Genomic DNA, 22,376 nt, shown 5'->3' with positions numbered 1-22,376 from the left:
TCTACGATCGCGGTAATGACATCCTGTGGTGTCTGGTACGTTCATGATGGCTCTTGAAAATCATGTTCATTGACAAAATTAACGAGAGAAATTGCTTCACCAACCAAGAACCTAAAAAAAGACTACTACATTTAAGGAATTCAGCATGAGCGCAAATTACCCAATCCTGACAAAGGAATCGCAACCAGATTTTCTGCCTTTAAATATCAAAACCCAAAGCGTCACACACCCACAAGCACAAAATGGAGGCAGTGGCGCCTGCCCTTCCCGCCAAAGCAACAGCTGCAATAACCACCATCACCCACTTCCCAGAAAACCCAAGAAGATTAATCTTGAAACACTGCAAAACTACGAGAGACCTCAACCAAATACACTCCCATCTCGTCAAAACTGGACTCCACCGCAACCCGACCGTCACTGAGAACCTCCTTGAATGCGCTGCCATCCTACTTCCCACGAAAACCATGGACTATGCTCTCTCGATTTTTGGCGAAATCGATGAACCTGATTCGTTGGCTTATAATGTCATGCTACGAGCCTTCACATTGAGAGAGTCCCCACATCAAGCCTTAATCTTGTTCAAAAAAATGCTGGAAAAAGCTGTACAACCTGATGAATTCACATTCACTTGTGCCTTAAAAACTTGTTCCAAACTACGAGCGTTGAGCGAAGGCAAACAGATACATGCCCATTCCGTCAAGTGTGGCCTAGTTTCCAATTGTTTTGTACAGAACACTTTGATTCGTATGTATGCAAACTGTGGCAGTATGGAGGTTGCACGTCAAGTGTTCGACGCATTGCCAGAAAGGGATATTGTTGCGTGGAATTCCTTGTTTTCTGGGTATAGTAAGAATGGTTGTTGGGAGAATGTTGTGAAGCTATTTCGTGAAATGTTGGAATTGGATTTCAAATTTGATGGGGTGACATTGATATGTGTTTTGACGGCGTGCGGAAAATTAGCTGATGTGGAACTGGGGAAGTGGATTGATGAATACATAAGCGCAAATGGACTTGAGGGGAATCTTAATTTATCAACTGCATTGGTTGATATGTATGCTAAATGCGGTCAGGTGGAGACTGCACGAAGATTATTCAACCAAATGGATCAAAGGGATGTTGTTGCATGGAGTGCCATGATTTCTGGGTATAACCAAGCAAGGCGATGTAGGGAGGCACTTGATCTTTTCAAAGTGACGCAAATGGAGAATGTCGAACCTAACGAGGTACTGTTGGCGAGTGTGATTTCTTCTTGTGCGGTACTTGGAGCCCTAGAAACTGGTAAATGGGTTCACCTGTATGTAAAGAAGAAGAGGATTGAGCTGAATGTTACCCTTGGTACTGCACTAATGGACTTCTATGCCAAATGCGGGGAAGTTGAGGATCTTATTGAAGTGTTTCGTAGGATGCGTCTGAAAAATGTATATTCTTGGACAGTGCTAATTCAAGGTCTTGCTAATAATGGAGAGGGTAAAAGAGCTCTCGACTACTACTATTCGATGAGGGCAAAAAATGTTCTACCAAATGATGTGACTTTCATTGCTGTACTTTCTGCTTGTAGTCACGGAGGGCTAGTCGACGAGGGTCGTGAACTCTTTCTCAGTATGAGTAAAGATTTTGGGATTGAACCTCGGATGGAGCATTATGGTTGCATGGTAGACATTCTTGGAAGAGCTGGATTGATTGAAGAGGCATTACAGTTTATAGAAGACATGTCTATCCAACCCAATGCAGTTATCTGGAGAACATTGCTGGCTTCATGCAGACCTTATAAAAACGTTGAAATTGCAGAAGAAGCAGTGAACCACCTGGTGAGATTGGAACCAATGCACGGTGGGGATTACATACTTCTATCTGATGTTTATGCATCGGTTGGCAAGTGGGCGGATGCAACGAGAGTGAGAAATGAAATGAAAGCAAAAGGGATCAAGAAGACTCCTGGTTGTAGCTTGATTGAGTTGGATGGAGAAATTTTTGAAATTTTTTCTGAACACCGCGTGCATCCACAATCCAAGGAGATCTACAATGCAACTGAAAAAATGATGACATCCATCAAGACAGCCGGCTATATACCCAACACTGCCGTTGCCAGACTAGACGCGGAAGAGAAGGATAAAGAAACCGCAGTATCTCACCATAGTGAGAAGCTGGCTATTGCCTTTGCACTCATCAAAACTCATCCTGGAGCTACAATTCGAATATCAAAGAATTTAAGAGTTTGTTTGGACTGCCACAATGCAATAAAGATAATCTCTAAGGTATACAACAGAGAAATTGTTGTTAGGGATCGGAATCGTTTCCATCATTTCAAAGAAGGGCAGTGTTCCTGTAAAGACTTTTGGTAAACCTCGTCACCCTCTTTGCTTCTTCTCTTGAATGTTTCCCACTGTTATGTGGCCACCGTAAGAGGTGGCTTCAACTCAGAGCATCAAGTACATTGATTTAAACATAACTGTATTTAGCTGTTTCTTTTTGAACTTCTAGGCAATTGTTTGGCCCCCTGCCCCATGAACATTCATCTTCATGACAGAAATAATCAGAATGATTCGGATGCAGCAGGAAATTCATACCGACATCTAATCCGAATAAGTCACACAAGCAAGTAGTATAGTAGAAAATAAAGTGAACACCAACAGTTTTCTTGCACTAATGCTTATAAAACAAATCATTCCCATCTCCCTGAGAAAGTTCTCAGACAATCATAAATATGTTCGTCCACAAACTTAAACAAGTCTTACAGCAATCGGCTCAAAGGAGTACATTTATTTATGATAACATCTATGTCCACTGAACTGTTTAGAGGGTTCTTTCAGCTAAACCTCCTCGTCTCCAGAGAGGAGTTCCATGACCACACGCTTAATACTCCCATTGTTCTTCTTCAGCAGTCTCTTGTTAGCTTCTTGATTGCAGAATCCCTGCAACCACATTTGAAAAACAATGGAGTCAAAAGAGATTTAACATGCATAAAATAAATTGAAGGAAAGACAACAGCAAAACTTTACATCACCGTCATGGTCAGATCACAAACTTCTTACCATCTCCTGCAACTCGTCAAGGATTGTATCCCATTCAGCATCACCGCAGAGATCATCTACTGACTGCTCCAGATTGTATCCATTCCTCCTCAAGATCTTCTTGTTCAAGTCAACCTGCTTGAAACCCATCATCTCAAGCTCCTCAAGGAGGGACTTCTCAACCTCATCAATTATTTTGACCCCTACAGATGAAATTGGCACCTCCGTGACAGGGGAAGTTGCATGGGATGTCCCAGCTGCAGTGGCTTCAGGAAGATCAATAATTGGGCATGACACAGGAGCGTTGACTTCGGAAGGGCCCTGTAGAGGAGCAGGAGGGGCAGACGCACCACTTCCTACTAGCAAGACATCATTTATAGGGAAATTGGACTCTGCATTTACCTCTTTAGGTTGTTCAACGCCCACTGGCTTAGCAGGTTCTGTGACAACATTATCACTAGGAAGAGATGAGACAACATCCCCAACAGGCCGAACATTCATATCTAACACTTGAGGGGATTTTGAACAACTGCTAACCGGAGGATAATTCAAGTTTAGGCCTTGATATCCATCAATTGCATCCTGCAGGGTAACATTCAAGTTTATGTCTTCAAAGTTTTGGCAAAATGCATCCTTCAGGGCCCCATCAACCTGCACGAATCGGAATTGAGAATCAAACAGCTGTATCTTCTAAAACCACTTGTTGCAATGAATGAATATACCTGTATGAGAACCCAAACACGTTGCCCAAATTTTACACCAGATGGGGTTGACATTCTCCAGTATGAGATGTATCGACCAGGTAATTGAGGTGCAATAAAGTCAACTGCCACGTCAAGTTCCCCATCTATAGGCACACCGTCGGCAGGAATCTAACATGAATTTGTATATAAAAATTACAAAATAAGACAACAAAATATAACATAAAGATGGAGAAGGATAACACGTCATCCATAATCGCTATAAAGGTGAAACAATAAAACAAATGGCAAACCTCTACATTGACAGAAATAGTGCTACTGAATCTGTCTCCTCCAATCCACACGAGCTGTGATCCCTGGGGCCACACTGAGTCGCCACAGTTGCGCATCCTCCAAATCTTTGAGAATGAGGTAGAAGGGGCCATCACAGTCCCATCCAACACATTCACGTCCAAAACGAAACGGCTATCTAGCTTAGGCCGAGCCGGCTTTGCCGAATCACCTTTTAAGAACTGCCGTATTACCCTAGGATGCTGCGTCTTTAAAGAGAAATATTGATGTGAAAAAAGTCACAATTGTAATGGAATTAAAAAAAACAAAATAGGAGTAAGAAACCAGCATACATAATCACGTAAACCATGGACAGACTGAGAATGCCGATAAGACTGAGGCCGGTCCATCCTGATGTAATCAGCCTCATTCCCCATCTCTGAGAAACAGATGCTGCAGAGGTCATAATCTTCTTTTCTGTACAAACAACAGAAAGGAGTATTATGTCCATGACTCCACATAATATTATCAATTAGAAAATCAAGAAATTATCATTGAAAATCTCAATATAAGGTGTAGAAAAAAAATAACTCACACTTTAGATTTAAATCGAGGCCCGGTAATTGGATGAACCCCACATCCATCACAACGGACACCCTTATGAAACATACCAACAGCAGCATCATAACGATTATTGCTTCTCTTAAAAGGAGAAACCCGAGGATTCACACGAAGAGGAATGGCCGCTTGATTATTTATGGTCAATCCACTAAATGGACATTCATTGGAGAGATTACCAATCAATTCAGTGTTTTGACCCCTAACCGCATTAGGGGGCCTCATAGATCCTGCCATATCTGACACACCAAAACCAACAGATTTTCCATTGAGATAACCGTCGATCTCCTTACGGATCCTAGCATCATCGCTAGCAGGGCCATTAATGGGAGGCTTGACATTCAAATCAACAGGCGTAGCTTTAGACAAATTTGGTGCATCCACACCTCGAGCCACATTTTCAATCTCCACCTTCTTGCTTTGTTCATTCGCCAAGTTAGACTTTCTCAACACCTCTTGTGAACCATAATAATAAGAGTCATTTGCATCGTTAGACACCAATGGTGCCTTTAAACCAGTAGAACCACCTCTCAGTGTGCTTGAAGCTGGACCTGATTGAGAAACTGGATTGAGGTAACTATGACTCATCTTTGAAAAGCACTCAAGAAGCTCAGCAAGAACTGGGCTAGAAGATGTAGCTTTCGAAGCCAAGTCAAGAGAGAGCTTTGAAAGTGTCTCATATAATGGGTCTGGGATCAATTTCAAGACCTCATTAACATCAACACTAATGTTTGGCAATGGCTTCTGGATGTGTGGAGAGCTCGTGGGGGTTGCACAACCACCAGATTCACTCGAATTACCAGATTGTTCATCGTTCAGCTGCACATCAATCCTCAAGAACTTCAATCTCTGGCTCATCACATCACACAAATCATTGTCATCAGCAAGTGTTACCACATCACCATCTTCATCTACGTAAGTAAGAATCAGATCAGCATTGGGGGGAAAATTAAAGAGACTTAGGATTTTCCACTTCAATCCATCCATATCAAGATCAAGCTGTTTCTTCTCATTAACAGGAACACTGAAACGCCTCAATGTATCTCCATATTTCACCTGCAACACAACGAAGATGTTCAAAGGAGAATGAACCATAAATAGAATCTATTATGCCTTAGCGCCTTTGCAAGAAAACATATCCTCAAGATGCAAAAAAGCTTATGACAACACAGACTTCATCACTCACTCAAAATGCTATAGCTAAAAACTGATCATCATCACCAACAATACAACTCATAAGTAAAATTGTAACCTTAAGCTTGACTGAAATTCATCCACGGCCATCTGGTTCTAATGTAAAACACAATGAAGTCATTCCAAAACTCATTACTTAATGAGTTTCCCTCCCCCTCCCTCCCCTCAATCTTCCCTCAATCCAAAAACTTTCTAAAACTAACGAACATAAATTTAACAAGATCATGTTACATGGACACTTGAGATGGACTTTGGCAGGAGACCATGGAAAAATATAATGTTTGAAGATATTGCCTTCATCTAACACACCTTGCCGCGATTATTATAAAAAAAATTCAGCCAAACTAAATGCAATCATTATTCTTCACACGTCGTGACAAGTCAGGACCAACATTCGCAGCAGATCATGCAGATCATACAATTAACAGCACAGTAAAACTCGTAATGAAGCCATGAATCGAAAAAATTAAGCCAAAATTGAACCGTGGACACACCAATCACTAGCTAAAAGATCAACACTAAACCAAACAGACAACACTCGCCACCGACAATCAACCAAAAAAATACGAAGAATCGTAGATCAAATCAAAATAAACGATCAAAAAGAGCCTGCAGGAACAAAATCAAATACGAACCTTGATCACCATCGCATCCTCCATAGCTTCACAAAGCTCCAGTGAGTGACGAATCTAGATGAAAACCCTAAATCTAACCCCAAGCGTAACAAATTTTCAATGGATCTTTCAAACCACAAAGCGATTACTACTACGAATCGTACCCGTAAGCCCCTTTAAGCGCTCTGATCCTCTATTCTCTCAACACGAGAAAAGTTGGAGTCTTTTGATCAGAGTTGCGGATATATATCCGTATTTTTGGCTTAGGCGATAAGAAACACATGACCTTCGCTTTCCGACTTCTGTTGGCAATGAAATTACTAAATTAGTCCCAGATTTCTTTTTATTTTTCAATTTTAAAATTTTTTTTGGAAGATATTTTATTTTTGGACATTGTCTGAGCTGAGCCCAACTAAGGTTAGAACTGTGGAGGCCCAAGAATATTATCCACGGGCCAAAGCCTACTAAATTTGGTCAAAATCGTAAGGCCCAATGGTTTTGTGAGCCTTTTCAGTCCATATAACGCAATTAATTATAGGGAAGCAAAGAGACGTAAAACAGATGCACCCAGCATTGCTTCAAAGTGCACAAAACAGCAACAATCTTACGGATTCCAGTGTTTTTTTTGTCCCCGTTATCCCAAATACTGAGACAAATCCATACCGTTTTCTTTTGGATCATGTGGGGCCCATGTACGTCTATTTCAACATTTGAGATAGCGTGGAAAAATAAAATATTTAGTATTTTCGAAACAAAAGACGTATAAATTGCAAGGAAAACAAAAAAAAATACAAATGGTGTGCTGCAGAACATACACACAATTCTCTGTGTTTGTCTTCACCAAATATCATGGACAGACTAATAAAATCCAGCTTCTGCAATGCGAATCATGGCCATGAAGCTTACAAGAGTAGCACAAGCCACTGCAACAAGACCTTTTTCTCTAACGACCACCTTCACCAAGTACATTGCAACATCAGTAGTGATCTTACTTCCTTGTCGAACAAGAACCCGACGACGGTTTCCTGCACAGGCTAGGAGCACTAGCACTGTGATCCATGTGACAATCGTAGCACGTACCGCCATAACAAGCAAAGCTGACGCCAAAATGACCCCAAAAACAGGAAGAAATATTGGTGATCCATAGAAAGCTGACCAGATTCTGTCCCAGTTAGTTCTGATTGTGAAAAATGACAGAATCAAGAGAGTGACCAACAATGCTGTTCTAGTTGTAGATGGGTTCATGTGGCTCGGGATCCTGGGGAGACAGAGAGATGAGGAGGGAGGAAAGAAGAAGATAAGAATATGAGAAGAAGAAGAAGAAGAAGAAGAAGAAGGAATTGATTAGTGGGTGGTTATTGGTTGATTAGTTTAATTGATTAAGATTGTTTGCTTCAAGGATTGGAATTGGAAAAGGAATTGTGAGGCATGTGAATGCACATGGAGAGGCTGGCATGGTTTACTACTTTATTGATAAAATCAGATACATTGGTCGATAATAGAATATCAACAGCCATGGCAATCAGGTTCAAGTGGTGTTATTTTGTGCAAAGACCTGCTTTTGTTGCAATTTTTCCTTAAACTCAACCACGTTTTGTCTTTTCCTATTTAAACTTTAATTGTGCGAGACTTTGAGTAAAAAACGGAGTCCAAACTTTGATCAAATTCAACAGGTTTATGAAGCTAAATGGGAGCCATTCTGTTAATGATTCAAGCTTTTATTTCACTCAAACGATCACAGTCAAGCTTCTTAAAGGACATTTTTCTGGTGGCAGACGTCCTATGTGAAGACTTTGACACTTCTTTTATTTGCAATTTTGGTAGCTTTCAAGCTTAAAGACAAATGTGTATTCTTCTCTAGGCTGTCGAATCAACGATCGAAAGAGACTTCAATATTTGTTTTCTAAGGATTCTCAATAACCAGAGAGACTACACATTCCAGTACTGAAGAGGGAATTAAGTTATATATATAATTGGATATTCTTTTCTAGTTCCACCTAACTTTTGTTAAACAGTTAGTAAACAGTTAATCATGAATCGTGTAGTTACAAGTTCTTGATTTGTATTTGGAAAGGGGAAACCAATAGCGACGTGAAAAACGATTTGAAGAGTTCTTTTTTTTCTTTGAATTGAATTAGGTGAGTTATCTTTGATGAGAAGCTATACAAGGAAAACTTTAAACTCAAGGAAGCTGTTTGTGTTCTTTCTTGCATGATTTATATGTTTCCCTAATGTATACTGTCTGTATATATGTATGCATGTGTTATGCAGTCTCCTTTAGATTCAAGAATGAGAACGTATGGTGTTGGAAATTCAAGCCCAAACACATCAAAAATATTATCCGTTATGGACCACGGGTCGCACGAATCAAGCTGATTGACTAGAGTCTCAGTTGCAGCATGTTCCAATCCCTTTGGTCCTGCCTGAATTGGAATTCTGCTTTCCGACACTGGTTAAGTTGACTTGGAATCGATCCTTACAACTGGAAAACTTGTCATATTCACACCGACAGCTTACTTGGTACCTGGAAGAGTATACTGCATAATTTGTAAATAAGAATAAGTAGATTTCAACTGTTCTAGAACCAAATTAAAAAGAAAGAACAATTATATATAATATGGACAGTGAGTATATAATTATGTATGTATATCTGGAGCTGACTCTCTTGCCTAGCACCTTCTCCTCTCTCTCTCTCTCTCCCTCTCCAATAATGGAGGAGAGGAGAGGCCTGCCAGCCAACCAATTTCACCCTTTTGGAGCTACTTACAGTGCATGGGAGGGGCCTGAATATGCAGCAGCTGTATATATCAAATCATATGATATGCTATGGAATCAGCATAATATTATAGTTTATAAGAAAAAAAATTAATATAAAGAGGCCCATATTATCTCGTCATTGTTGCACTCGGCTAGCAATCATTTGGGTGATAGCGTAGTGGTGAATTTCTCTGGGGCTAAACCGTATGGATTCAAGAACTCTTGAGTTCGATTCTCACTTGGAGGAATACCCTTGTGGCCACGCTCTAGGTTTTGGCCCAACTTATACTGTCGTCAGGTGAAAAACTTCTATGCACGTTGGCTTGATGGACCGAGTTTAGGCCAATATCGAATGTCCAAAGGGGTCAGGTGAAAAACTTCTATGCACACGGGCCTAACAGCTCTAGTTTAAACCCATATCGAATGTTGAAAGGTTAAACTTGTATAGTGTCGTTATTGATTATAAATAATATATATTATGCCAGCTGATCAAATATATCACTATCTATTTCCTGCCCCACTTCTATGATTATAAATAACATACAATTTGTAATAAAATACACATTTATGTGTCTAATAATAATGGTGGTGGTGAAGTGTATCATCTATATGTCTGGTATTGAATTCAGAATTGGTGAGAGTTTTTGTGGCTCTGGGTGATTCCTCCATTAAAAAGTGTTTAGCTAAAACAAGGGAAAGACACAGAAGCAAATGGCACCATAACTACACATTAATAATGAAGATTAAGACCACAAAAAAAACTCATAATTGCAATTACATTATTTCAAATTACAAACAAAGAAACATGTATGTTTGAGGAATCAAGAACCAACAAAGAAAAATGAAAAATTTCCAGCAGCAATTCCTGTACTGTCCCTGTGTGTATATATTTGTGAAGAAATTAATCAAATGCAGTAAAAAAAAAAAGAAAAGAAAAAAAAAAGGGGTAAAGATTTTATTTTTTTTTACAGTTTCAAATCTGTTGGTGGTGGTAGAAGTCCAGATTTTCTCCTGTTAGATCCTGTGAAAGCGATGTTAATGGATAGCTACTGAAATCTACTGAATTTTGGGTATGAAGATGATGCTGTTGTAATCCTTCTTCCTGCCATGGTGAGCTGGTCTGCTGCTTTATTATTATTTCTTCTTCTGATTTGACCATCCCATTTGCTTGGAACTGAAAAACATCCAACTTGTTCTCATTCTCCCATGAAATCCCTGCATTCTCCACCATCTGAAATGCAGTGTAGTTGCTGATATTGGAGCTGTTGCTTGAACATTCCTTTGCTTCATTGAACAAGAAAGAACCCGAATTCTCCGAGAAGTCGAAACTGGTCAAGTTTGGCATTGAGATGAAAGCAGAGTTGGAATTAGTCTCCAGCTGGGTTTGCCTGAAATTTGGTTGGAATTGATTTGGAAGGCTTGATTGGTACACATTTGGATCAAAACCCAACTCAAAATAAGACAAATCAGGATCATAGGCTGTAGTATTATAGCAAGCTGTGTCATTGACAAGAAATGCTGGTTCATGACAAGTAATTGTTAATACAGTTGGTTGTGCTTGCAGAGCAGCTGCCTTGTCTGAACAACAATTCTTGGTCTCTTTCGCTTCCGATTCGCTTAGTGGCTTGTGTGTTGTTGGATCAATTCCTTGCTTCATAAGCTTCTTTTTCAGATAAGAATTCCAAAAGTTCTTAATCTCATTATCTGTTCTTCCTGGTAACTGTGCTGCTATTTGTGCCCACCTGAAAATGAAATCATATTCAGCAAAAATCAATCAATCAAACAAGAACCCATTTCAACATTTGTGGTGAAAATAAAGTTTCTTGAATTATTTTAGTACCTGTTGCCAAGAACTTCATGGAGACTCATTATGAGTTCCTCCTCTTGTTGTGAAAACATTCCTCTCTTAAGGTCTGGTCTCAAGTAATTTATCCATCTCAATCTGCAACTCTTCCCACACCTCTGCAATCCTGAAACAACCAATTATACATACAAACAATTTGAGCAATCTAAATTTTCCAAAACTGTAATGTTATGTGTAGGAATTAGGACTCACCGGCTAGTTTAGGAACAGAGCTCCAGCAGCCAACACCATACCTAGTAATGTAATTGAACAGTTTCTCATCTTCTTCAGGGGACCATAATCCTTTCCTTAATTTCTGCTTCAAGCAACAAGAATGTCGTCCCATGTTGTCAATGTAATGAAAGGAAGAGTTGAAGTAGCTAGGTGGTTGATAGAGTGGTCACTGCAGGAATGATAACTCAGGCATGGAAGTAAAGCAGAGAGAGATATATTGAGCAGAAGAAAGAAGAATGTGATTTAAAGGGAAGAGGAGTAAATCATCTATTGACATTAAATCCTCAAATTATGACATAATTTGGTCCTCAAATTATGGCATAATTTGCTCCTCAAATTATGGAATAATTTGCTCCTCAAATTATGGCATAATTTGTTCCTCAAATTATGGAACATTTGTCCCATAATTTGCTCATCAAATTATGGAACCTTTGTCTTAAGGTGTAATGTTTGATCCCTATATATATGAGGTTGTAATTGTAATGTTTGATCAATATACATACACAACAAATATTGCCTCTATTCTTCTCTACAATTGCTCCTATTTTTCTACATGGTATCGGAGCAGGTCATGTTGTAGAAACATTACAGGGAAATATGGTAAATTACACTTTAAATCCAATTTCCCTTATAAATGAGTTTGCAACCTATCTTCAGGAGAAGGAAAGAGTAAATTACACCTCAAATTCAATACATGGAGCTTCTGGTATAGGACACTCTAATTCCACAACCCTCCTTGGTAAGTTTGCTGGGTTCTTATCAAACTCGGGACATCAATCCAATGACAACTTTGAAGGTATTTTCAGTGCACTCTCTACTGCTATAGAATTTAATACCGTGCATGATTTTTGGATTGTTGATTCTGGTGCCACCGATCATATGACAAATAAATTAACCAATTTGTCTGACTTCAAAAAATTTTCTACTCCATCCCATGTGTCAATTGCCAATGGGAATGGTGTTCCTGTTCTTGGTGAAGGTAAACTTAAATTGTTGTCTAAAGATGTGACTTCAATGGCTTTATATGTTCCATCTTTTCCAGTCAAGTTACTTTCGGTTAGAAAACTCACTCAAGCTTTAAATTGTTGTGTTATATTTCTTCCTCATGAGGTACTTTTTCAAGATCTTGTCACTAAAAAGATCATTGGTAGAGGATTTTTTCTACAAGGTCTCTACTACATCTCAGGAAATTTTCAACCTAACAAAAGTACTCAAGTCTCGTTTTTTCCTTCTTCCTCGGCAGATCATGTTCTCTGGCATCAACGTTTAGCACATCCTTCAGATAATATTCTCACTAAATTGTTGCCAAATGTTGATACTAATTATTTTTCTTGTGAAATTTGCCATTTGTCAAAATCTACTAGATTACCTTTTGTGTCTTCTTCTTCTAGAACTACTAGAATGTTTGAACTTGTTCACTCCGATGTTTGGGGACCTACTCTTGAATCAATTGATGATTTTAAATACTTTGTTACATTTATTGATGATTTCTCACGTGTTACTTGGGTGTACTTGTTGAGATCAAAAAGTGAAGTTATGAATATCTTCAAAGATTTTCATATGCTTGTTCAGACTCAATTTTCCTCTAAAATTCAAACACTTCGTTCTGATAATGGCACAGAATTCATGTCTAAAAATATGACACAGTATTTATATTCTCATGGCATTGTGCATCAGACTAGTTGTGTTGGTACTCCTCAACAGAACGGAGTAGCAGAACGCAAAAATAGAGACTTGTTGGAAAAAACTCGTGCTTTGATGCTTCACATGCATGTTCCAAAAGTTTTTTGGTCTTATGGAGTATTAGCAGCAGTTCATATCATTAATCGGCTTCCGAGCCGAGTGCTGTCTTTTAAATCTCCCCTTGAAGTTTTGCAGGGGAAAACTATTGATGTGTCTCACTTGAAAGTATTTGGTTGCACTTGCTTTGTGCATATACAAGCAGCTCATCGTGATAAGCTTGATGCCCGAGCTGCTAAGTGTATTTTTCTGGGGTATTCTTCGACCCAGAAAGGGTATAAATGTTATCATCCTGATTCTCGAAGATTATTTGTCTCCAGAGATGTTATGTTTGAAGAAGCAACACCTTATTATACAAATTCTCAAGATGATTTAGAGGACCTGTTTCCCTTGCCTATATCCGAGATTATTTCTGAAGGGGTTCCTCACAAGCCTAATATTGCTGAGTTTGTTCCGCACCAGGCCGCTGAAAATCCTCCAACTGGACAAGCTCAACTCCTTCCAAATGTGCTAGCTGAAAATTTGGTTGAAAATCCTCCAGCCGAACAGCCCGAGAATCTCCAAGATGTGCATGTGCTTGCTTCCACTAATAATCATGAGGTGCTTGCTTCCACTAATAATCATGAGGTTTCACCGTCATTGGTTCGACGGAATCCTACTCGAAACCGCGTCCCTCCAACAAAACTTCAAGATTATGTCACTTTTTCTGCTTGTCATCCTCTCTCCAAGTATGTCACTTATCATCGTCTTTCCTCAGCTCATGTGGCATTTCTCACCGCTATTTCTACTGTTCATGAACCTAAGAATTTCAAGGAAGCAAATTCTCAGGAAATATGGAGACAAGCTATGGGTGAAGAGCTTCAAGCTCTTGCTGAAAATCAGACTTGGAGTGTTGTTAAACTTCCTCCTGGAAAACAACCAGTGGGGAGCCGCTGGGTATATAAAACTAAATTTCACTCGGATGGCACCATTGACAGACATAAAGCTCGCCTTGTGGCCCAGGGATTTACTCAAACCTTTGGTGTAGATTACAAAGAGACGTTTGCTCCTGTTGCTAAGATGAATACAGTGCGTACTCTCCTCTCAGTTGCCGTAAATTGTGGATGGTCTATGAGTCAAATGGACGTCAAAAATGCTTTCCTTCATGGGGATCTTGAAGAAGAAGTCTATATGAAACTACCTCCAGGACATCCACAGAGTTCGGATTCTTCTTTAGTTTGTCACCTACACAAATCAATCTATGGGTTGAAACAATCTCCGCGTGCTTGGCATGCCAAGTTAAGTACCGTTCTTCAAGAGGTTGGTTTCTCTCGCAGTACAGCTGATTCTTCCTTGTTCATTCGTCATTCTTCCAATACTATAGTGGTGGTCCTAATTTATGTTGATGATCTTATTATTGCTGGGAATAGTATTGATGCTATTTCTCAACTCAAAACCACTCTTCGATCTCGATTTCCTATTAAGGATCTTGGTTCCTTAAATTACTTTCTTGGCATTGAAATGGCAGTTTCCAGCAAAGGTTTATTTCTAAATCAAAGGAAGTATATTCTTGATTTGCTAGAGGAAACCGAAATGATGAATTCAAAGCCAGCATCCACTCCACTGGATAGCAAATTAAATCTTGATACAGCCAGTGAACATTTACAAGGAGTTAGTGATTACCAACGGTTGGTTGGTAAGCTCATTTATCTCACTATTACTCGACCTGACATTGCTTATGGTGTAAGTCTTGTTAGCCAGTTCATGCACGCTCCTACTCTTTTCCATTTGGGCATTGTCAAACGAATCTTACGTTATCTCAAGGGTTCTATTGGTCGTGGCATAGTTCTAGCTAAGCACGGTCACTTACGGATTACAGGATATAGTGATTCTGATTGGGCTGGAAATGCCTTTGATCGAAAGTCCACTTCTGGCTATTGTATGTTTGTTGGTGGAAATCTTGTTTCTTGGCGTAGCAAAAAACAACATGTGGTTGCTCGTTCTAGTGCTGAAGCTGAATATCGTGCAATGGCATCCAGTGCATGTGAACTAATATGGCTTAAGAGTTTGCTCGCAGATTTGGGTTTTCCGAGTAGTCTTCCTATGACTCTCTTTTGTGATAATCAGGCTGCTATGCATATTGCTGCTAATCCCGTGTTTCATGAACGCACAAAACATATTGAAGTTGATTGTCATTTTATTCGTCATCAAGTTCAGAATCAAGTTATTCAAACAGTTTACACTCGAAGCCATGATCAACTTGCTGATGTTTTTACAAAGGTTCTGTCTTCTGGTCATTTTCACCGATTATTGTCCAAGCTTGGCTCAATCAATCCTCTTGATCCAGCTTGAGGGGGAGTATTGACATTAAATCCTCAAATTATGACATAATTTGGTCCTCAAATTATGGCATAATTTGCTCCTCAAATTATGGAATAATTTGCTCCTCAAATTATGGCATAATTTGTTCCTCAAATTATGGAACATTTGTCCCATAATTTGCTCATCAAATTATGGAACCTTTGTCTTAAGGTGTAATGTTTGATCCCTATATATATGAGGTTGTAATTGTAATGTTTGATCAATATACATACACAACAAATATTGCCTCTATTCTTCTCTACAATTGCTCCTATTTTTCTACATCATCCTTAGAATTCAAGTTATGGAGAGAGAGAGAGAGAGAGAGAGAGAGAGAGAGAGAGAGAGAATAAGAGAGAGAGGAAGGTGAAGCAATCATGTGGTTTTTACGCAAATCTGGTAATGCTTTATTTGCATTGGGAGTGGATTGGTTCTTAAGATATCTCAATCTATCTCTAGAAATAAGAAGGATTGAGTAATTTTCAACGAGAAAAACTCAATTAAGGTGTAATTATGGTCTAACAATACAGTTATACGCAAGTATGTTATATACATTGATAGTTCGCACATATATATATATAGACACACGTAAGGATTGTGAGCTGCCTTGGTTTTCAAACCTCAGGGTCCCAAAAGGTATGGTGAAGTCTTGGCAGATAATGAGAAACTGGATGTATGAGAGTAGCTAGCCCAGCACATACAAATACAAAGTTTGCATAAATTAGTAAATGCTTTTAGCATTACTTGGCACTTCCAACAATGCGTCGTTTGATGAGACGGTGAAATTAACCGCGTTAACTCGTAGTGTAAGCAGAAAGTCGTGAATTCAAGTTTCATGAGTGTTTCCATTATTGTAATTTGTGATATGGTTTCGCTCAACTTAACATATGCTAATGTCACCCTACATTATCTTTTTGCACTGGGCGTCTTGGCCGTGACTCAAGTATCAATTGATCTGTGGGGTTGTGGATTCTTCTATCGAACCTGAATTTATTAACTAGTTGTTCGGTGGACAACTCTCTGAGTTACACCTTACAAATATATATATATTTTTTTGCTTGACACTTACTGTACGCAGTAGCATGTAAATTTGTAACCCTAAATAACTTTTCCAGGCATATAATAATATTACATGTAAAAGCTGCCGACAAAAGACAACTTAAATCTGTGGGCTCCACTGCATATATATTTTGACTTTTCAAACAAAACTTTTAACCAAATATATTAGGAGTTGTTTTTGTATTTTCCACCATTAAAAAATCTCGAAATTGGTGGAAAATCCAACAAAAAAAACTCCTTATAAGTCATACCAAATGAGTCTTCTACTTTTTTTTATATAACAAAATTATTTTCAAAAACATGAAAACAAAAAATGTTATGAAACGATTCATGTATACTTATTTCTTCTTGCTTCCATCTCTCAAAAATTATGATTCTACATAGTCCTTTATTTTACGCTCTTACTTTAAATTTTTATGTGATAATTCATCTTTGTGTATGTATATATAGACAATGAGAGAAAGATATTTTCTTGAATGACAATGCTTAAAAAAAAGATATATAATAAATAGGGAAATTGCACCCTCCATTCCAATAGGAAATAGATGCTTTTATTTTTGTAGTTAAAAAGGAAAACATATATCATCACATCGTACGTACTATCCTAATCGTCATATTATATATGAGATAAGAACCATAAGGTTAAATAATTTTCCCATGATCTACGTAGCCAACACATGTAAAGAAATGACAGCCTCAAGTAATAAAACATTTTTCTTATGGCAAGTTAAAACTTTTTTTTGTCCTGTAAATAAAAAAAAAACACATATCATTAATAGAATAATTCACGATTCTCTTTGTCCCCCAAATTATTATTATTATTATTTAACTATAATTAGTCATGCGAGTGCGACTCATGCCGGCTTAGCTAAGCATGAAATAATTATTAACAGGACCGATAATTTGTGGCCCAATCCAAACTTGAAGGACGTTTCGATGATCCATGACCGACACGTACCCGCACGCCTATACATGTATCTTACACGTATCTGATCTTGGAAAATACGCAGCCAGCGAAGACACACACACACCATATCCAGATGCACCCAATCACAATCACTACAGTTTGGCCAATTATTCATTTCTTTCTTTCTTTCTTATTGACTTGTATGGTTCCAATATTACTGAACCATAACCATGGCATTAACTGTCCGGACACCTATCGATTTGTCCAGACAGTTATTGCGCAGGAGCCAAATTTTGGAGACAATGGTGTTTCTTGATCAATTGGGACCTTTGGCCAATTAATCTGGATTTGTCAGGCGAGACTGTTTTGACAATTTATAGAAATAGGAGATTTGTAGGGTTTTGACCCAACGCGGTGAAGGGCCAACATGGCCACCTCCTCGAGAGAGAAACATAGAAAGATGACTTGTAAAAGGGAAACACTTGAGAGAGAGAGAGTAAAGGGATCCAAGAAATAGGTGAGAGAGCGGCTCTTGGGGTTTCAATTGTTTTGTGAATAAGTGGGTTTTGTGTCTTTATTGTCTTCTCTATTAGTTTTATTGTTGAGAGAGCTTGTGGGAACAAGATAGCATCTAGAGTGAGCTTGTTCTACTTGTATTGAGTAGTCTATCTTGATTTGTAACTTCTCCATATAGTGAAATTTGTTCTCTGATATGAGTGGATGTGAGCCTTTGTGCGTCGAACCATGTATATCGTTGTGTGTTGTCTCTTTTTCACTTTGACATCACTGGTTGCTTGATTTTCTACTTAGTTTAGGTTGAATATTTGATTTGGTCAATCAATTTGAGTGCTATTGTTTGTGGGTATCGGTGCTTTTAGCACAACAAATTGATTATCACAAGTAATTCGATCAAGTGGTTAGTTAGGACTTCCTATGATATCAATTGATAAAGCTTAATACTTTTTCTAATTCCTTGGACCCTAAACAAAGCAAACCTTATACCGACATTATATATAAACATATATATATATATATATGTTTATTGATGATGTTGAAATTAGTCAACTGACAAATAAATAAAGACCTTGGTTTCACACGTGAAACTTTATTTGTCGGCATATGAAAATAAAACATCAAGATAATATCCACAATAATTGTGCTTGCCCGTATTCAATTATCATTCGTATAACAATTTTCATAACAATTTTCAAACCATGTGGACTAATCCAAATTAATAATAACAAATTTTTTTATACCTAGAAAACACCCAACTCGACATGTTATTCAAATAACTGAGTGGGTGTAAATTTCTCAACGTCATAATATCTTGTATCACACTGACGACAAGTAAGAATGAGTCAAAGTTCATGCGGATAGAGACATGAAAATGGGACAAACCCATGAAATCAGGATTCCACAAACAAATCTTAATTGGTTGGTTTGAATTCTTGACCTCGGACACCGTAGATTCTAAATTCGGAGAGAGGTTTAATAATGACAAGACATTGTCAATCCAAGTGATTAAAAACGTTAATATTGTATTTGGGACATGAAAGATGTGATTATTATCTAACTAAGCAATTTCATGTAATCAAAACCAAACAACTTGGAACTGCAACCCTCCAATCCGATGTGGCCGTACATGAGTTTCTATTAACAGCCTTGTCAGCACTTTCCATCACGATCATATCCACAGTCACCACGTGTGAATGAGCGTGGAAACTGTCACAATGCCTTGGAACTTGTGCGTCCAGATAGCCCTTTCTTGGTTTCGTGTCGCAGTGTGCCACGTCGACAACATTGCAGATAACAGACATCTCACACGACGGCCCCGCCCATACAATTTTAATTTCTCATGCCACGTATACCTGACATAATCCACGTCCACGTGGAATGGTCCACGTCAGCTCTCTTGTTGTTTTCCATATATAATTGGTTTGTTTAATAATGTATAAATATCATATATGACCGAGTGGCATGGTGGGATATATCAATCTTCAATACCACTGCAGACTTAAAAATAATCATGGTTTTGCGGATTAATAATTGTGTACAGTTGAGAGGATCAATAGTCATTAATCACTAATTAGTGGCAATATTTTTTTTTTAACTTAAAATGACTTCATACAAACTTATCTATTGGCACAAAAGTTTCTCACCTGACGACAAAGTAAGTTGGGTCAAACCTCAGTACGTGACCACAAAGATATTGCTTTCAATAGGAATCGAACTCAATATATTCTGAATCCATACGGTTTGGCCTTAGATAAATTTTTCAACTAGGTTATCACCCAAGTGATAAGTTATCTAGTATATTATGGAAATGATAAAATGATGAAAATATTATCAATTATAAGTTTACAATTTGTGACATTAGTTGACAACTTCACATGCTATTAGATTTGTGACAATCATGATGGCTAGATTTATGGTTTACTATATACAGTAATTCAGGATTCAATATTTTGTGGTGCCAATAGCCAATAGTCATGTAAATTTAATATACCCAACGGCAGTGTTTGGTGAGGAAATTAATTAATTAATTAACTAGGTCCTTTTGAGCCGGTCCAAATGGAGCAACAAATAAAGCTTCCTTTTCACGACATGATGATATATGATGATCATCACAATATATATATGATCGATGATAGTGAAGGTAAATAAAGCATTGGACACCCCCCCATCTATTTCTTTTCCTTCATCCTTCCCCCAAATGATTATTAGCTTCTTTGACCCCCAACCATAGTTTAGTTGGTGATCATAACCACATAGCATTATAACAATAGTTTAGTGGGTTATATCTCTCGATTTAAAGCTGATAATGCTAACGTCGAGATCAGTTCGAACCAGTTGAAAGTATTTTTCCAACAACCACATACACAAACACACAGACATATATATAATTATTTGGTTAACTTAAAATTCGGGTTGTCAAACTCTTGATCTGTGAATTACATAAATAAAAGCATGGAAGATTCTTTGGTCCCATTTTGAGTCCCAAACTCCCAATAGTACTAATTATAATCCCACTTGCCTTTTTCAAGTCAAAAGATGCAATTAGAGTGCCTCCACAGGAAAACAAACTTGCATTTCTTGTCAGAAAGCAAAAGAAGATAACCTTGTGATTAAAGTTTCTTGTCCCCAATCGATTTCAATTTTTTCTCTGATTTGACAACATTAGGTTGACATCTTCTTTTTAACCACATGCCCCCCCTAGACTTTAGTCAATTACACCTTTAATACTGTTTTATCAATTTGGTATAATAGAAAATGCTTTGGGATACTGTACAAAACCGACACAAAAATATGAAATATCCCACAAAAAAGTTTTCAAATTTGTCGGCCTTTTATAGTAATACACATAAATATAGTAATATAACTATATATATAAAAAAAAATTCATGACCATTCATGTGTGTATTATCTCGTAGACGTCTCAAGTTCCGGCCTCCCCATCTTTTTTTATTGTAATTAAAAAAAAAATGACGTTTTCTTTAACACATGATTAAATGGAAATGTGTTCTGGTCCAATTTAAACTAACGCGGAATACTAAACTCTGGCCCAATAAGAATGGTTTAATGGGCTGGTTCTTTGGTTTGGGCCCAAAGCTTAACTACATTCGAGTCCTCCAAGTCTCGCGGAAGGCCGACCATCCATCTCCTTCCTCTTCAAATCCTTCACCAACACCTACTTCGATGTTTTTGCCACTTTGCCCCCCACTTTTACCACCAGGACCTCTCGCCACTTTCGGGTTTGGCGCGGGCTCTGCAGGGCGTTTAATACTAGAACTGTACCCAGATGTGGTGGTACAGGGCTGGGAGCTTTAATTGCGGTGGGAAGAGAGTTTTTCGGTTTGTCAAAGCTGGAGAAACAGTGCCCCGATAGGCTTTTCATTTACATCGGGAATGCAATGAATGCTAGTATTAAAGATGGGTTTATCGGGGATTTTGGCTGATTTGTTTTCTGAGGGGAGTGTGACTCCTGAGCTTCAAGATTCCAACACTTGGGAAAAGCTCAGAAGGTGTTTGAGGAAAGGCGGCAGAATCATGGTGACTGTTTGAGGAAGTTGTGTGGAGGCCGAGAGCCTAACGAAAAAGCTTCAATAATGGGAAAGACGATAACTGGGGTTTGTCGGATTTGAAAGAGCTTCCATTCATTTCTTTTAGTTCCTGCGTTAATAAAACAACTAATATTGAAGTTTGATGTTTTCCAGTACTCGTGCCCTTCCTCTGCTTACAACTCTTTGTAGCTTTGTTCATGCATTTTATGCTACAAAACCCGTGCCGTTCTATGCTCTCAACGATGACTTTGTCGCTGCTCGCAACCTGTTCGAGAAAACTACTAAACGGACGGTCCCCTTTTGGAATGCCATCATTCGAGCCTATGCGCAGTCCCCAAAGTTGGATTACGCTATGTCACTGTTTATAAGAATATTGTTTCTTATAATTCAGTTATTTTAGGTCTTGGTTTGCATGGGCTTGTCTCCCAGGCTTTCAAAATGTGGGAGGACCTTTTAAGTAAAGGACTAAAGCCCGAGGAATGCACTTTCTCTGCTCTCCTTTGTGCTTGCTGCCTTGCTGGCCTTGTTAAAGACAGTTGGGAGCTTTTTAAGAGGATGAAAGACGAGTTCTGCATCCGAGCTAGAACTGAGCATTATGTTTTCATGGTTAAACTTCTTGGTATGGATGGAAAGTTGGAAGAGGCATTGATCTTGTCCTGTCTTTGCCCAAACCTGTGGACTCTGGCATCTGGGAGTGCTTTTATCATGTTATGATGTGTATGGGAATTCTGAGCTGGCAGAAATTGTAGCCCAGCAGATTTTTGACAATGAGCCAAAAAAGGGAGCTTATAGGGTTAGGCTTTCGAATATATATGCTGGTGATGGGAGATGGAATGATGTGAAGCAGTTGGGAGATAATATGACAGATGAAGGACTAAGGAAAGTTCCTGGGGTCTGCTGGATTGGTGGCTATTACTATTGATCATTGAATGATGCTTGTGAAATACTCTTCACACCACATATTGGCAACAAAGTATTCCTACGAGGTAAACCCTTCAGTTTTATTAGATGTCAAAAGATCACCATT

The 22,376-nt window shown here is 38.5% G+C and overlaps 4 protein-coding genes across 5 annotated transcripts; 1 reads left to right on the top strand and 3 right to left on the bottom strand.

The window, feature by feature from the left end:
* Nucleotides 1-147: 147 nt before the first annotated feature.
* LOC119983786 (pentatricopeptide repeat-containing protein At1g08070, chloroplastic-like) lies at nt 148-2,474 on the top strand. The gene has a single exon (XM_038827513.1). It carries the CDS (start codon nt 243-245, stop codon nt 2,340-2,342), a length of 2,100 nt encoding a protein of 699 aa, XP_038683441.1. The 5' UTR covers nt 148-242; the 3' UTR covers nt 2,343-2,474.
* Nucleotides 2,475-2,620: 146 nt separating this feature from the next.
* Nucleotides 2,621-6,648, bottom strand: LOC119983785 (protein JOKA2-like). Of its 2 annotated transcripts, none has more exons than XM_038827512.1 (7): nt 6,430-6,648; nt 4,578-5,656; nt 4,336-4,459; nt 4,006-4,245; nt 3,734-3,883; nt 3,033-3,662; nt 2,621-2,912 (listed from the first exon to the last, which is right to left on the bottom strand). In XM_038827512.1, exons 1-7 carry the CDS (start codon nt 6,451-6,453, stop codon nt 2,811-2,813), a joined length of 2,349 nt encoding a protein of 782 aa, XP_038683440.1. In that variant the 5' UTR covers nt 6,454-6,648; the 3' UTR covers nt 2,621-2,810. The 2 variants fall into 2 exon arrangements, with proteins under 2 accessions (XP_038683440.1, XP_038683439.1); XM_038827511.1 differs by having other exon boundaries at nt 4,006-4,251; nt 6,430-6,646.
* A 618-nt stretch (nt 6,649-7,266) lies between these two features.
* LOC119983480 lies at nt 7,267-7,653 on the bottom strand. The gene has a single exon (XM_038827149.1). The coding sequence runs from the start codon at nt 7,651-7,653 to the stop codon at nt 7,267-7,269; it is 387 nt and encodes a 128-aa protein (XP_038683077.1).
* A 2,236-nt stretch (nt 7,654-9,889) lies between these two features.
* LOC119983787 (transcription factor MYB61-like) lies at nt 9,890-11,504 on the bottom strand. Its single transcript, XM_038827514.1, has 3 exons — nt 11,222-11,504; nt 11,006-11,135; nt 9,890-10,907 (listed from the first exon to the last, which is right to left on the bottom strand). Exons 1-3 carry the CDS (start codon nt 11,352-11,354, stop codon nt 10,139-10,141), a joined length of 1,032 nt encoding a protein of 343 aa, XP_038683442.1. The 5' UTR covers nt 11,355-11,504; the 3' UTR covers nt 9,890-10,138.
* Between the last annotated feature and the right edge of the window lie 10,872 nt (nt 11,505-22,376).

The sequence above is a fragment of the Tripterygium wilfordii genome, chromosome 18 (assembly GCF_013401445.1).
Source record: "Tripterygium wilfordii isolate XIE 37 chromosome 18, ASM1340144v1, whole genome shotgun sequence".
NCBI classification, from domain to species: domain Eukaryota; kingdom Viridiplantae; phylum Streptophyta; class Magnoliopsida; order Celastrales; family Celastraceae; genus Tripterygium; species Tripterygium wilfordii.
The sequence above is the reverse complement of the archived record's forward strand: the minus strand, read 5'-3'. Positions and strand labels throughout refer to the sequence as shown.